The 16,824-nt window shown below is 37.3% G+C and overlaps 1 protein-coding gene across 1 annotated transcript in view; it reads left to right on the plus strand.

Moving 5' to 3' along the window:
• Window positions 1-16,824, plus strand: part of ST8SIA4 (ST8 alpha-N-acetyl-neuraminide alpha-2,8-sialyltransferase 4) — a 58,559-nt gene that overhangs the window by 23,935 nt on the left and 17,800 nt on the right. The window contains exon 4 of the mRNA XM_040579768.1: window positions 3,889-4,182. Within this exon, the coding sequence (XP_040435702.1) occupies window positions 3,889-4,182 (294 nt within the window). The remainder of the gene's footprint in view (window positions 1-3,888; window positions 4,183-16,824) is intronic.

Genomic DNA, 16,824 nt, shown 5'->3' on the forward strand with positions numbered 1-16,824 from the left:
TCATAGTAAGTTTGTCCTCAGCTTTGACCATCAGCCTGCTTACTTGCAGGTGACACTGAAGTTTTTATAGAATGAATGGAAGATGATGGTACGTTACAGAAAAATATGTTTTGGAGTGATATTTTAAGCATTCATATAGTCGCAATGTATCAGGAATGTGGCATGTGAGAGAGAGGAAGCTCACTAAATTAGTCTTCCTGCTGGATCTGATATAGCAATAACAACTTAAAAAAAAAAAAAAGCATGGTTTCATTTGTTGTGTACAAATTCGTAGGTAAAGCTAGTGGTGCAGTCCCCTGCCCCTCCTGATCACTGTTAAGGGTGTATTTAGCATTCTGTGCCTTGCGACAAATGAGCTAGAACTAAAGACTATAACAAGGGCATTACCTATTTCAAAGCTGTTCAGATAACAGGCTTCTTAATTTGACTTAAAATAAGTACATGTTTATTTGTGTCTCTGAATATGAAGTTTTCTTGAAAGAGCCCCTCAAATTGATAGGAGATTATTGACATTGGCTAATAAAACAGACTTAAAAATTCCAACTGCATGAAACTGTGGCCATAGCATAAAGATGCATTAGATGTTAAGATAAAAACTCTGAAACAGATAACAAAAATTATTTACACATAGTCAGGTCTATATGCAAATATGCCATAGCTAGTTTTACTAGCCCTAAAACATGTAAGAAAGACTGAGACAAATATTTTAGCGGGACCTTTGTGATAGGACAAGGGGTAATGGTTTTAAACTAAAAGCGGGTAGATTTAAACTAGGTACAGAGAAGAAATTTTTTACAATGAGAGTGGTGAAACACAGCGATAGGGTGCCCAGAGAGGTGGTAGATGCCCCGTCCCTGGAAACATTCAAGGTCAGGTTGGACAGGGCTCTGAGCAACCTGATCTAGTTGGAGACGTCTCTGCTCATTGCAGGGGGGTTGGACTAAATGACCTTTAAAGGTCCCTTCCAACCCAAACTATCCTATGATTGATTCTGTGATACCTTTCTATAAATTTTTCTTGAATTCAAACTGGAAATAATTAGCTGTTACTAGCAGTTTAGGGTATTACCGTTTGTCACTAGCACATAAACTCTTGAACTCATGGAAAAACACTCCTGACATAAGTGCTCCATTCACTCCCTACTGAAGAATATGCTGATTTTAATTGATGGGTTGTGGCAGGTGTGTTTAATTTTCCATTTCTGTGGATTCATAAAATAAATAGTGTTAACACTTCCAATTTAACAAGCACTAGAATAATTTCTTTGAAGGAAGTAACCTCTAAAGAAAATGAGAAGGGGCTTAGTAAGGGTAATATGTTTATAACTTGGTCAACTACAGCTACTTTAGCAATGTTTATTTTCTTAACAGAGCTAGAAATATGTGCAGAGTGGGTCTTGTATTCATGTTCTACTAAAATAACAATCTTACTGCTAACAGCATCTAGTTACTTCTTTGAAAACAGAGCCTTTCAAAGTGCACATGTACTTAACCACATTATTTCAAACCAGCACAGCTACCAATCCATATTTATATAATTGAATTTTTAAAAGATGAAAGGTTAAGAGGTGCTTACTGTTTGGAAAGCAAAATGCCTTACCTGCCTTTAATGTTATAATTAGGTGTCTAATTTGAGACACTAAAGCTTTAAAAATGTGACTAATATTCTAAAGTAACTGTTCATAGATAACCTTACTGTTACTGTGTGCATTTGGATTACTCCTCTCTGAAGTTACACTTGAAAAATCTGAATATGCAGTATGTTAAGAATTTATATTGCATACGCTGTATACCTTTATAAAATACTGTATTTGATATGAAGTATATTACTAGTGAAGCAGTAATGGCATGTAAGGTACACATAACTTGTACGTGGTATGCCTGTGGTGATTTTTTTCAAGATTTGGGTGCAATTACATTTATATGCTAGTTTCAAACTACATACACTTTTAAGATTCAGGCGCTGATGCTTTTGGTAGATTAGAAAGGCGCTGTCAAAAGACATGTAATCATGTTAGGACCATAGGGCCTATGTTATATGTGCACATTTTGCATGTGGCTTACAGCTTTTCCAACAAGGTGGTGTTGGTACATAGGTGCTTCTCAAAGTTGGACATGGCAGGACTTGCAATGTCAAGCTCTATCTTATGTTTGTAAGTAATAGACGTTTTCATGCGCATGTGTGTGACTGCCAAAAAAAACACTGCTGTGCAATACTCCTTCATACTTTCAGTCTGCCCCTGAAAGAGGTATTTTCAAGAGCAGTGGTAATTAATTTAGTGAATTTGTTTGGTTAATTTTACGTCCTTGGTTGGATACTTTTTTCTAGATTGTATGTGACATCAGACTTTTGACAGTTCCAGGTGACAGGTTCATGCATTAAGATTTTTAGAAACAATTTTCAAGGCCAATATTGAAATCAGTGTGTTTTTCTTGTGCCCTAACTACTATTTTCTAAAAGATATTACTCTTAGCAGCCTGTAATACATGCAGATGGTTTGTGGAATAGATGTGTAAAGACAGTGAAGAATGTAAATCTGTTCCCTAAGAACACTTACAGCTGCCCACATATTGGAAACTTGGGCAGCTTTATCTCTGAAGAATGTATAGGCTTTACAGTCTTCAGAACATTTCTTTCTGGAGAAGATAGGACCGTTTCTTTAGTTGATAATTACAGAATGAAAATGTTCTGAAGAACTTAGGACTAGGTCATGTCATCCGTTGGTGTTAATCTATATTGCCTTGCTGACTTCAGTTAATTTTATACGACATTGGAGATCTGGCCATTAGAAGATGCTAAAGGATAATCTTAAGTAAAAAGTTTACTGTACCAGAAAAAATTGCAGAACTAATAGAATACTGTTTATATTAGGAATATAATAACAGGCAAATGTTTTGAAGGACCCAATTCTGACATTGCTTCCTAGCATCCTTCACCTCAACAGAGCAGTTTAATAAACTGTGAAAATACTGTTGTGACAGGATACTTATTTGGGGGCATACCAGCTACCGGCTAATTCACTGAGGATGTTGTAGAGGTAATTTGTTTCAGTCAGACCATACTGATGACTGAAGTCCTAATTAATTTCTGAACTGTGTTTTGTCATCTGCATCCAGTGCTGCCCATGGAGAACACTGCCCCTCTGTGATTTCTTATAGATAGATAGATATGTATGTATTTATATAACTGAGGTAGAAAACTGCTGAAGAGAGGCCTGATGAGACCTTTTTGTCAAGCCTAGGAAAAAGGCACAAAGTTGTTGCAAAATTAAACAGACGTTGAGGAAAGCTTAATACTTTTTTCCCAAAACTTCATTTCCAAATGAAATGAAAGTACTAAATTTCAAGACATCCAATCAGCTGTAGTGCTAATATAAAAAAAAATCATTTAATATGGAGTAAAGTTTTTTTGTCAATGATATTTCAATCCTCTATTGTAAAAAAAAATAAATAATGCAATGACCTGTATAAATTATACCTTAATTGACTGGCATGGCTTCCTTTAAGAGTGTGAAGTGTTGGTAACATGTTGACAAACGAACACAAATGAAAGGTAACAGGTGTTAGGAAGCATACTCTTCTTCCTAAGTGCTACTTTAGCTGTCAGTGCATTTTAAAGCATGATGACATGGTTTTCAAATGTACAAAGAACTTTTTTTTCTCACAGCATTGTGTACATTTAATGTTTTTTTGAAAATGTGTCTAATGAGTGCCTTAAGTTGGGTAAAATGCTATATTTAATCACACCTATTACCACTAGTATTTATTTCTCATGTTAAATTGAAATAAGCTTGCATGTTCATTTTCAGCTTTCCCTTCATGCACACATTTTTCTGAGTTAATGTTTCATATTTATTTTCATTTTTCCATTAATTTTTTTCCTCTTCAGGTGCAATCTAGCTCCTGTGGTGGAGTTTGCTGCCGATGTGGGAACTAAATCTGATTTTATTACCATGAACCCATCAGTTGTACAAAGAGCATTTGGAGGCTTTCGGAATGAGAGTGACAGAGAAAAATTTGTGCATAGACTATCCATGCTGAATGACAGTGTCCTTTGGATCCCTGCTTTCATGGTCAAAGGTGGAGAGAAGCATGTGGAGTGGGTTAATGCATTAATCCTTAAGAATAAATTGAGAGTGCGAACCGCCTATCCGTCACTGAGACTTATTCATGCTGTCAGAGGGTAAGTGTCTGGAAAAGACTGGTCTGTCCTTGGCACAATGAAGCTCATAACTAGAACTCTTGGCAGACAGAAAAAAGCTAATGTTAAACATTGAAAGGAGTGTGGTGTTTCCATTATTGTTCTAATGGATTGCATTTATGATAAAGTGAGTTTGTTTGGTAATAAATGTTATCTACTTATTTAGCCTGCTGTAGTACGAAAACCTGAAATGCATTAGCACAACAACTTTTCACTTTCAATACAATTTTTTAAAACTATCATTATAGTGATAAATTAATGAAAAAGTAGTCTGAATTCAGAGGATATCTGTTGAGTCATCAAATCAGAGGACATTGAAAGTGCTACATGTCTTCTTTTAGGGAAGACTGCGGAGACAGATATAATTTAAATAGTATAGGCACTAAAGTAACAACCATGTAAATAATGAAGTCTGGCAGATGTGAAAATAATGAGCTCCTTCCTAAAATGTCTAGGATTTTGTAGCAATCTTTTGAATTTGGCCAGATGCTTGGGCAATTAAAAAACATTGATCAGAATCACTTCAAACATTAATGTAACCAGGTGTTAAATAAAATGCATCCATGATTTGTGCAGACTTTTTTTTTAATCCCATACTAAACGAGACTCTCAGGTGAAGGCTCCAATTTCTTTGTCACTACAAGTAAGGATATATAGGGCTATACGTAAAAAACATTCAGAAGATGATGGCAATGCAGTATCTGTGCAGTGAATTATGACAGTATGATAATATTCTGCTTGCGTTCCTTGAACTATGGTATCTGTGGGGTTTGGGGAGATGCCTTTTAAAGTATTGGAATAGGCTTGTACACCAGTTTGTACACAGATTGTGTATCTGCCTGAAGAGTTGTTACTGTTACAGCAGCAGAGATAAGCTTAGAGGGGATGTTTGAAATGTTACCCCAGTCTGGCATGAGCGTATGAGAACAAAACTTAGAATATGTTGTTCTTCAGGACAGTGGGACTTCTGAATGTGCTTTTCTCCTTCTGCCATGTCTCAAATAGATTAACTGCTGTATCATGTGGTACGCTTCTGGCATTGGAAAAAAACCTAGTATGTTCCCTTTTGGAATTTGGAAATCCTTTAAATTTTTAGGAGTTGCTCAGTTTCTGCAGTTGTTCAGATGGTTGTTTTGTTATACAGTTACAATTTAGCTATTTATGGGCCCTGATTGTTTTGCATTTTCAAGTGTTCAAAATGCCTGTAACACTTAGATGGGTGTGGTGGTTTACAAACCAGTTTACAAACAGCTGTTCTCATTTCCATCTGCTAAATCTGGGCAAAATTATCAGTTGTGAATGGTAATTCAGAATGTGCAGTCTTTCAGTTGGCTGACTTGAAGGTCCTTTAGGCGGCTTTGTCTTAAAAAAAGAATTAGCACCTACATTGTCTCTCTGAAAGAAAGGCAACAAAAGCTCCACCATCAGAATTGGTTTTGAAAATTAGACTAATACTGTATTTCAGATTGTACCTAGCAAGGGTCATCTGATATGACTGCACAGATTTGTCAGGTTATTGAATCTGTGCTCTAAACTTTAGGTCATCCACTTATTTAATCACCTTTCTTTCTTTTTTTTTTTTTTGTTCTTATGGGAATTAGCCAAATATCATGTCTTTAGTGTTCCTTTTTGTAATTTGAGTAAGAACAAAATAACAATTTATCTTGTTAGACCAAAGATAAAAATTTACCTTTGGTCTAACTCTTGACTTTACAAAGTGAGGTGCCTGAGGTGAATATGTCTTTGTGAGTCAAGTTTGGAAATTATAAAGTTAGCAGTAGTACATTTGGAACAAACATTCTTTAGGTTTCTTAGATGGCAGTCTTAAAACACCAGGCCATAATAATGAAGTTGTATTATAGCAGCATTAAATCTAGGGAAAAAGTGTCTTCTCTTTACAGGTTGAATTGCATCTCTCAAGATCTGTTAGGTTTATATGTTAAATGGAATACCATGGTAGTATGAGAAATTAATAAGAAAAAATTGTGATTAAATTAAAATGTACCTGAGCTAAAAATTAGTATCTTCTACAAATAAGTAACTTAAAAAATAAAGTAAATTTTAAAGCTGCATAACCTGATTATCAAATCAGTCCATTTTGAACAGTAAGACTTGGGGAAGTTCAAGCAAGTTAAAACTGCAAACTTCAGTTTGAAACTAATGGACAGCTCAGTCAGCTGCCACTTAAAATTGTTTGTGCTACTTACATATTTAGTTGTAAGGAAAATCTTCATAATTCTGTATTCTATCTATTGTGCTCATGTTTATTTCAAATTCAGTGTAAAACAGTGATTTATGACCTCTGAAGGGACTGCCTAAAAGGAACTGCTATAAAATTCTCCTTGTTTTATGAATCTGAACTATTTTTGTGTATTTGTTTTGATATATATATTTGTTTGTATATTTGATGCTTTTGCAAGCTCTCTGCTTGCAAGTATGTCTTTGTGACTATGTTAATTGATGACCTAGTGGAGGCCTGTGGTGCTGCAAAACAGAAAGGGTAAAATAAACAGAATGATTGCTGTTGAATGTCAAGCAAAAAACAGGAAATCCACCCACAAAACCTGCACCTTAAAACACATAGTAATGCAGAGCACCTAATCTTCTTTATAGGTGCCTAAACATATGTGCAAGACTGTGAGAATGCAAGGCTTATGCTGCTTCTTTCAGCCTCTTAAGCTGTAGCAGGGAGATGGAGTTTGATTTATTGATGAAAACGTGATAATGAAAGCTGAACTGCAAGACGGTGGGTTTTGTAGGCTGTCTGACTTTACACAAGGAAGCTACTTGCATCTGCAACTTTCATATATTGTGAGCATTCTCAGGTGGTTGCATCTTTGTGCTTGAATGTAACTCAATGATTTTCATTAAAAGCTATGAAAGTTTAGAGCGGGCACATGGGAATGTAGCATTTGCAGTCACTATGCTGTATTAATACTTCTCATATCCCCAAACTCCTCTTAAACTCCATACAAGTAAGTACTCACTTCTTTTGATTCTGGTTTTTGGTTGGTAATTCCAAAGCATTCCATCTTTGCTCTTTATTTGAATACGCATAATTTTGCATTAAATAATAATTTATATGAAGGTAGTTACAGCTGGTTTAAGTTAGACTTTAATGATAAGAGAATCAGTCAAGAAAGTCAGTGTGGGTCTTATGTTGCTTTTTGTATTTTGAAACCCTCCCAAATTCATAATGACTTAAACACAGTGAGATTTTTGTTAGACCATGCCAAATGCATAAATACCAGGAGGGTCTACTAAAGAACTATCCTCAATTTGAAAGCATATTCTTATGGAGACAAATAAAAGGTGCAATTTTATGTTTAATAAGCTGAAAAATTCCATTAAGTTGTTTTGGAAGACTTAAGCACCCGTGCTGTTTTTCCTATACCACCTGTAGATGTGGTATACCACAGGGCTATACCATATCCATATCATTCAGCTGGTTGAAATGAGGCTTTTATTTGAAACTTCAACATACTATATTGCAACTACATGACTTCATAATCTAAAAATATAAAACGCTCTACTAAGGCCTGAAAACTGCATAGAAAGAGAAGGTGTCTATCCTAAAAAGTTACATTTATAAAGTCATCTTTTTTTGAAGAATAAACAAATTCCCATTTTTTAAATTGATATCAGGAGTTCTTTGAATTAATCCACCTAAAATTTTAGTAAAAATGTAGAAATGTGGTATATTATGGGCTAAATCATTTAGTAACTAGTAATCAATAAAGTTCATAATTCTAACCTGACATACTAAGTACTAATAGAGATATTTAATGCTGAAGGGTGCAGGCTCATGGCCACAAGGTTTGCAAAGTATTGTCTCAGTTCCTTTTTGTGTGTAACACACTGCTAAATTGTTCAGGCAAAATTGGCTTTTCCTTCATCAGTTTTTAAAGCAGAAGGCATAAGCAGTTTCTAAAGACAGAAAATTAACCTTCTTAGACTTCTTTTCTGATCTAGTGAGGCCAGATTCTGTATTACTATGTACTGTTTTATGTAAAAACAGGGCAGTTTTGCTGCAATCACATATGGCGCTGAAATTCTCACTCCTATTTTTCCTCCTTTAATGAAAGACACTTTCTGAGCAGCACATAGTATTTGGGAGTTGATTTTGGTCAGACAGCAGCATAATGACTATATTCTGAGATCATTTTGAAAAACTACTTTTTTTGGGGTCATAAAAAAGGTAGTGTGGTATTGAAAATAAATCTCTTATGCAGATTTGATGCCTTATTTAACCTCTGTGAGTGATGGCCGCTTCTCTAAAATATCAGGCATTTGAAGTTTCAAGAACAGATTCAAGAACTCTTATAAACAGTACTATATTGTAAGTGGCTGTTGGAGTCAAATGTTTTACTTCAGTAGGATTAGATTTTTTCATTTTCTTTATTTTGCTTTTGTACTTCTTGATCAGTGAGTTTGTATTTCAAGTTAGAATATGGGATTTGGAAAGTAATTTGGGGGCAGCTGCATGATTGTTTTCACAAAGTGTTTCTAAAAGCTGGTTTGTAGAACTTTTTATGTAATTGTGCACTTATTACTGACAAAATAATTGAGGTAATCAATACATATAACAAAGCTCAAGATGGAACTAAAATCTATAAATGAAGAGCTTAATTGATTAAAGGATGTATTTGTTCTCTAATGCCACTGTCAGGAAGGTTAATTATAAAGTCATTATAATAAGCAAACCACACAACTATTTCCGCCCCCCCCCCCCCCCCCAATTGTATTTAATAGCAAACTTCAGAAACTTTGATTTATTAATGGGCTTGAGGTTTAATACTGAATTATTTCATTAGGATTACTTTAAAAAATATTTTCAAAGTGAGATGATGAGCCTTGATGTGTGGACAGTGTCTGCACAGTCTGGTCTCAGCAGCAGCATGCTAGTGGGAAGTGGGTGGAAAGGCAGGCAAACAGGAACTGAGCCTGCTGGGATCAGAGTCTGCATCTTGGTGTGTGCTTCCACTGGCGGCAAACAACCAGACCTGAAAGTAGCATCAGCAGATGCTTTCTGCTATGGGTCCTGCCTTGCAATTCCCTAGAGGGAGTAGAGAGGGCTCCTGAGGCTTAAGCATGTTTTTGGTACTTTAGGTGGAGACCAGAGTTAACTCCAAGAGCCTTGCACAGCTGCTGCTCTCCCGCTTCTCTAGCGAGTATCTGTAGGTAGCTGCTGAAGAGGCAGAACACCATCTCCCTGCGCTGCCAAGCAATGCGGTCTTTCACAATACAGTAGTTTTCTGAGAATTTTTTCTCATGTTTCCTCTCCCAACACCACAAAACAAAATTCTCACGCTCATCTTTGTGTGTAGGAATGTTTTCTTGGCTGTCTTTCCTATTGGAGCCATCTCATGAACTACTAGTCACTCAGCAAAAATATAAATTGCTTCACATGATTCCTTCCTGTCTTCTGGGTATGGAACAGTCATGTGGACATCCTGTGGGATTTGCTTGTGCTCAGCTTGTTTCCTCCTTGATACTGCCTGCAAAAGGAGCAGTATTAGAGTTGATCCTGCATTAAACATGGCAGAATTCCCACTGAAATCTGTTTTCCCTGTGTAAAGAGTGTGCTGTGCCTATTTATGGTCGCTTTTCAGTGCAGTCTTTTTATTAGTGAAAGCAAACAGCTGTTGTTTGCATGTAGTGACCTTTTACACAACTTCACCATGGCTCCAGAGTCCTTTGCTAAGGGAATTACAGAAAAAATACTTGGAGAAACTCAAACATGCAGAAATCAAATAGTTCTTCAGCAGCTCTGTGCTAATAAAGAAACAATTGCTGGGAGCAATCTACATTGTAAACACTTCTGTTTCTTTTCCTTACTGCTAACAGACTTTTCTCCTTATGCTAAAATACATTTCTGCAGAAAAAACATTTTGGAGTGCATGGATGATTAAATAATTACTGTAGAAAGCGATGTAAAAAGTGGCCATTAAGGTAAAAATATAATACTATACTTAATATAAAATGATCATGTATTTTGCATCATGTCATATAAATATGCAAAGTATTAGGGGAAAAAAGAATCATGTTTCCCTACTTTTCAGTGGAGTACAGTCCCATTCTTCATATATGTGGATCTTAAAACAGGAGTTCTGTTTTACCGTATCCTTGTGCTCCTGCATAACATCAGTAGAGCTGGCCTTGTTTGGTAAGTTATACAAACAAATGGGATGCCACTTTTTTTTGTTCAGAACTTAATCTGTTGTGTGAACCTGTTCAGATCTCAGGATCCTGTCCTAATAGGAGAGCAGGAGGTGATGCTTTCATTCCTGAAGTGGCTACACTCCACAGTTGATCTTCCAGCCTAGCAGCTAATTACTGGGGCTGCAGGATCTGTGCACCTCATGAGTGTGCCTCCTCATCTGTTTCTCAGGATGAGCTTTTATTTCCTCTGCACAATATCTCCTATTGTATTGTGTTTCAGGAAGATTTAGCAAGGTCTGTCACAAGATATGTCACTTTTTGGTAGAAAGGAGAGCATTTGTGATGGGAGCAAACGGTTGGAGTAGAGGAGGACACAAGGAGGAAACTGAATATGCACTAAACTGCTTTTGATATTTTACATTGCCTGGTCCGTTCTGCAAGTAGGCCATGAAAACCTGGTCATGATTGTAGGGAAAGAGCCTTACCTTTTGATAATAAAATTCTTTGGTTTGGGTGGGTGTTTTTTCTGTTTCTTTTGCTGTGGCATCTCCTTTGTTCCTGATTGTCAGCAACATATATACTTAAGAATTGCAAAACTTTTCTAAGTTTGGATTTCAGGTTTCAACTAGATGAGAGCAAACAGAACTGGTCATAGGAAAAACAGTAATGAAATCACCCATTTTCAAGCTTTGCTGCTTAGTTTGTCTGCCATGAGCAACAGCACTGTACCTAAAGCTAATGACTGTTAGCAGCTAAGCAGGGAATAAATAACATATAGTAAATACAAAAAGTGTATTTGCGACACACTTATTTTGAAAACTGTGTTGCTACTATTATTTTTCAACGTTAGGGTTTTTATTTATTTTATATTCCCTTACATAAAATCTGTTAATTTCTATGTTTCTGAAAACTATAAAAATGTGCAAAATTAATTCTCATTTTACTGTATGTAATTTCTTGTAATGAAGATTCGAGCTGTGCAGTTGAGAAGCAAACCAGAAACTGTTTTTATAGTCTTTCTTTGACAACCAAAGTACAGAGAGGACTAAAGTCCATAGAGAGTCATGTTGGGCAGATAGTACCAATAGGATGAAACGTAGCTTCTCAATTTGTTTAGACCTGTGAGGTGAGCTGTCTGTTGATTCAGTGTGATACATGTACATGAGGAATTTGCCTGGTTTCCTTTGTTTTTTAAAGTTATGTTTCTAAAGTAAACCTTACAGTAATTTTGATTCTTCTATTTTTTGTTCTGATTGTAAGAGCTTTCAAAGACATGTCCATTTAGCTTTGATCTCGTTGAACTATTGTGATGAGGAGCAGTTGTATTGAGCATCCAGCCAGTAACAGATTTCTTCAAATGCTTAGTTACTGAGGTGACATGGAAATAAGCAAACAAAGCTACAGCTTTATATGCTATATGGTATGACTTTTTCCTTTGGTCAGTTCAGGTCAGCTGTTTTGACTGTGTCCCTTCCTAGCTTTTTGCTCACTACCATCTGGCTAAAAATGCCTTTGGATCTGAACCTTTCAGTGGAGAATATTATGATACCATGTTATGTGAAAAATTCTATTAGTTCTAAATGTATTTGTTAAACGTGTTTTCCAAATTGATTCCTTCATCTGGAAAAAAATAATAAAAATAGAGAGGAAAAGAGAAAAGTTAGAAAAATAAAATCTGAGACAGAGGTTTTCTCTTTTGCTCTTTGTTATGTCTTTGGGGGGTGTGGTGGTAGGACAAAACCAAAAGCCTAAACCAAGAGAGAAGATACAAATGGATTCCTGTGATTGTTCCTTTTGTTTATCTTCTGTTTCTAGCTGCTACATTGGTGTTAGCAGAGTTAGATCAGGAAGAGAGTATGGCATTGTTTTCTGCACAGATGATCATAACAGATGAAAGATGATGCTACCAGGTGCTGTCAGTTACCTTATACTCCAGGTCGCTGGGTTAGTTTTGAAAATGAATAAACAGTCCAGTCCTTCAGTGAAATAATACACTGAGACAATCCTTACAGTGGTGCCAGTATAGGAATGAGCAGTTTGTCCTAGTATCTTCTGTAGCCTCACTTTTTCTTGCACACAAGCTACTTCCAAAAATGCTTTAATGGGTTTGTTTGAAGTCCCTGTGTTTTTGTTCATATATGGAGAAAGGCTTAAGTGCTTTGGTCAGAAGCACTGAGTAGCATTTGGGCATTTTATGCCAAGGCTAATGGCTACCTTCCTCCCAAACGCTGCCTATGGGGAAGGAGTCTGTCTCTTCCTTTTACACAAGGAGCCCAGGATTTAGAGTATTTCTCTGCTGTGCAGGAGAAAAGCTCCTGTTCATTTCTCTTTCTGAGGTGTACTGGTTCTGGCTGGGCTGGAGTGAACTTTCTTCGTAACAGTCCTGTGCCAAAATGCAGGTGCTGTGTTTTAGACTTGTGGGTAGAACTGTTAGTAACATGCCAATGTTTTGGCTGTTGCTGAAAAAGTGCTTGCACAGCCTCAAAGTGTTCTCCATGTCTCACTCATCTCCACCAGTGAGTAGATTGGTAGTGGGTAAAAAGCTGTGAGGGCACAGAGCCAGGACAGCTGACCTGGCTGGACCGAAGCAAAATGCCGTACCTTACAGCATCATGCTCAGCCAGTAATAGGACTGCGGTAGCAGAAGAGCCTGGGGGGATGTCTTCCAGGGTGGCTGCTGCTGTGAGACGAGGTGGGCCTTGGTTTGCTTGTGGGTGGTGGTGGGCAACTGGTTCCTCCCCCCTGCCTTTTTATTCACCTAGTAAGCTGCCAGTTATCTTCATCCGTTAGGTTTCTTGCTTTTGTTCTTCCTGTTCTCTCGACTGTCCCACCCAAGAGGGAGCAAGGACTGAGAGCGCAGCTTTGTGGGTGCTCAGCTGCTGGCCAGTGTCATCCCACCATGTGAGAGGGAAGGAATTTTTGTATTTGCTACATCAGCTGAGTACAAGCTTTTCAGAGACTAAGGAGAGCCTACTAGCCTGTTCCAGTTTGCATCAGAGAATTAAGAGACTTGAGTTAGAAGGTCGGAAAAGGGGTGAGCATTACTGTATTTCAGATACTTGCAAGATAAAAGAGGCCTTGCGGTTAGGTCAGTGCTGTCATACCTGGTGATGTTTTAAGCACAGAACATGTTTTGAAAGAAAACAACTGATTCATCAGGCAATGGGTCTGGATTCTGCCTCTGTGATGCTGGAAGGGGTACTATAGCTGAGTTAGCTGCTAGGTGTCTGCATTTTGGACGGAATGACATTTAAATCTCTCACCAGTCCTCATTTCCTTACCAGGCTAGTCTGAAATCTTTTATACATCTCTTTGAGCAGAGATTCCTCCTGTGAAATCCTGTTCTTAGGTGTCCTCCTGTTCTTACGCTCATGTATAGGCTCAAGGGCATGTCTATTCATGTGTGGGAGATTAATGTTGTGTATGGATTCACATTGTGATTTTAATAAAGTGAGATTGCTGTATTTAAGTCCTTTTTTGAGATTTTTCCTTCAGTTTTCAACAAGTGAACTAATGATCCACAGGAAAAATTAAGAAAATAACCACTACTTCTAAAGTGTAAAAAGTCATTACTTTTATTTCAACCTTTTTTTAAACAATATTTCTGTATTGAAAGAATAGTTGATATACCTCATGAGTGCTGTGGAAGCAGCTTATTTACATTTTTCATTCTGTATTTAGTGGGAACAAGAGTAATCATTTGCATTTTTGAAGCATATTTTTAGTAAATTAGTCAAAGAAGGTTGACTTAGAAAAAGTTATTGCTAGAACTTGCCGCTTCATTTTAAACATAGTTGTACTTTAATTGGCAAGCAGTGGGATATAGGATAATTTCCAACCAGAATGAGACATCATTTTCTTTTACAAGTTGCAAGCAAGGACGACCTATGAAAGGATCTGAGATAAGACCTTTCTGAGAACAAGTGCAGCTGCTGGTGTCAGAACATTTTGAAAGCTCGTGAGGGTTATTTTATGTTTTATTTTTCAGTATAAATGTGGGCATACTCACCAGAAGTGTTGGCAGAGAGGAGGTAATGTGTGTATTAGTCATATAGAAACCAACAGGTGGCACAACTTATGCTTCTATCAAAATCTTTAGCTTCAGGTGAAATGTAACATACAGGAGGGCTAAGAGGGCAGTATCCAGTTTGTTCCAGGCTGCTCCTATAACGTGTGATCTATCTTGTGGGCTTTGCAAACTGTTTGAAAAACTCACGTTTGTCATGAACATTCCAGATGAGGCCTTTCTCACCTTTAATCTGTAAGATTAAAGACGGAGTATAGAAGAAGATGCAACAGTGAGAAGTGAGGCTACAGGCTATAGCTCTCAATGACAAAAAGCTTTCAGAAAATAGTGTGTTTCTTTTTCTCTTCCTTTCAAGAGCTAACAGTCATTTTAAAAGCACTAAAGCAAAATCCTGAGGGCTGACAAAGACAGGATCAAGGAGGGAACCCCTCCCTCAGTGCAGCAGTGTGTTCTCTTTGAACAGTGAGGTACACATGCCTGCACCAGCTGGGAAGCTGCATGGCTGGATGAAATCTCACAAGTGTAGCTGTGCGCTGTGCTGTGGAGACTGTGCCAAGGAGATGGTGCAGTGTGGCCAGCTGTAGGGGACTGCTGTAAGCTGGCACTGGAAACAGATGCAGGGCTTAACCTGCAGACTGCTGACGGCACTTGGGATTTCTGTTACCTGCAAGGGGATTGTCATGGGTTTTCATACAGGAATTGATTTTCAGTAGTTTGTGGGTTTCTCTGAGTCCCCAGGGACATTTCACAATGGGAATAGATCCACACAAAAGATGCTGGCTGGCTGTGGAGTCAATTAGAAGGTGAACTGAATGAATTCTGGGGAGTGAGAAGGATGGGTTTGAGAGGCTTTGAGTAGAGAAAGATTTGGCTCATGCATTTGGAAATCTGAGCTCTCTGAAGTTGTTAGTAGCGAACATCTGTCCTTTTTCTACTGAATCCATTCAGAGAACAGTAGGCTCATCAGTGACGAGGGTAATGCAGAAGGGCTGTTGTAGAGTGCAAAATTTGCCTGAGAACTCCTGGTGGGATTGCTAAGCCATTGTTGTTATTTTGGTATGATGATTATCCTCTGAAACAGATCAAAGAGAAGAGGAAATCTGTCTTTCTGGTTTTGTTTTCAATTTCTATAAACTTGTTTGTAACATGCAAAGCAAGTTCCGGGCACAAAATATCTGGGAAATGTGCCAATGTGTAAACATACTTCATTTCTATAACATTGATGACTTGAGGTTGAGTAGCTTGAATTTAGACTGAAGATCTCACTTCAAATTACTGTTAATTACATGGCTGATGGTAACTTAGTAAAGCCACTGGCAATGTACCATGACTTTTAGCATAATAAGTAATGGTAAGACAGTTCAGTTTTTGCTTAAAGGCTTTAATCAAGGAAGTGACAAGTATTTCTTTTCCTTTAAAAATAATTTTTCATATGCATTCACACAACCTTTTTTCTTTTATTATTTCTTTATTGTAATTTTACAATTTAGTGAACTGGCTAGCTGATTTATTTTGAGATTGTCATAATTCCTCTTTTCTTTATAACGGTGGTCAGCTACCTGCTGTATGCCTCTATTGATACATTTTAAAGTGCATAAAACTCACAGAAACATACACAATGGAGAGGACATATCTCTAAATTTTTCGGCAAATACTAGCCAATCCTGGCAAAGCCTTTTGTCATATTTCTCTGTAGTCCTTTCTGAAATATGTAGTAGAAGGGAGAAATTGATGCAGAAGGCTGTCATATCAGCAAATCTTGGAGGCAAGCAAGCTAAAGACAGGAAATCTTTCTGGAGAAAAAACAGCCATTAATCTCTTTACTTGAAAACCACAGTAATTTCTGTTAGGAAGTTACTGCTTGTAAAATCAGTAGTGGGATCTGCAGCTTCTCACATAAGAATCATATATTTGTTTCTGACCAAATGCAGCACTGACCAAAAGCAGGTTTTTTTCTTGGTGTGTTGCATGTCGTGTGTCCTTGTGAAACCAGTTGGTGGGCTTGGCAGAACTCCAAACACATTTCATTGCTACTAATTGGCATTTTGGTTGGCGTTGTTTGCACTGAAGCTAGGGCTTAATGGGATGTGAAAAGTGAGCAATAGTCATTCTTTAAAGGTGCTGGTCCTTGGTGTGGCAGGGCGTGCTTTTCATACTTAATAGCCTTCGTAAGGCAATCTCTCACTTTTGAGCTCCACATTAAGTTGTGATGCAGCAAATTGCTTCTGTTCAGTCACGTTCTTCAACACATGCTTGCAAATGCTTCAGTGAATGCTTTTTAACTGTTTAAAGATTTTATGTAATCTTTATCCTAAGGAGTAACTTCTGCCCGCTTACTCTACTGAAGTAGTTTACTTTTATTTGTATGATGTCTGGTTCTTATAGTTGGTTAATTCAGTGACTGCTGTGGGATTTATTATGGTAAAATCAATAGC

This window comes from Falco naumanni, chromosome Z, assembly GCF_017639655.2.
Source record: "Falco naumanni isolate bFalNau1 chromosome Z, bFalNau1.pat, whole genome shotgun sequence".
Lineage (NCBI taxonomy): Eukaryota > Metazoa > Chordata > Aves > Falconiformes > Falconidae > Falco > Falco naumanni.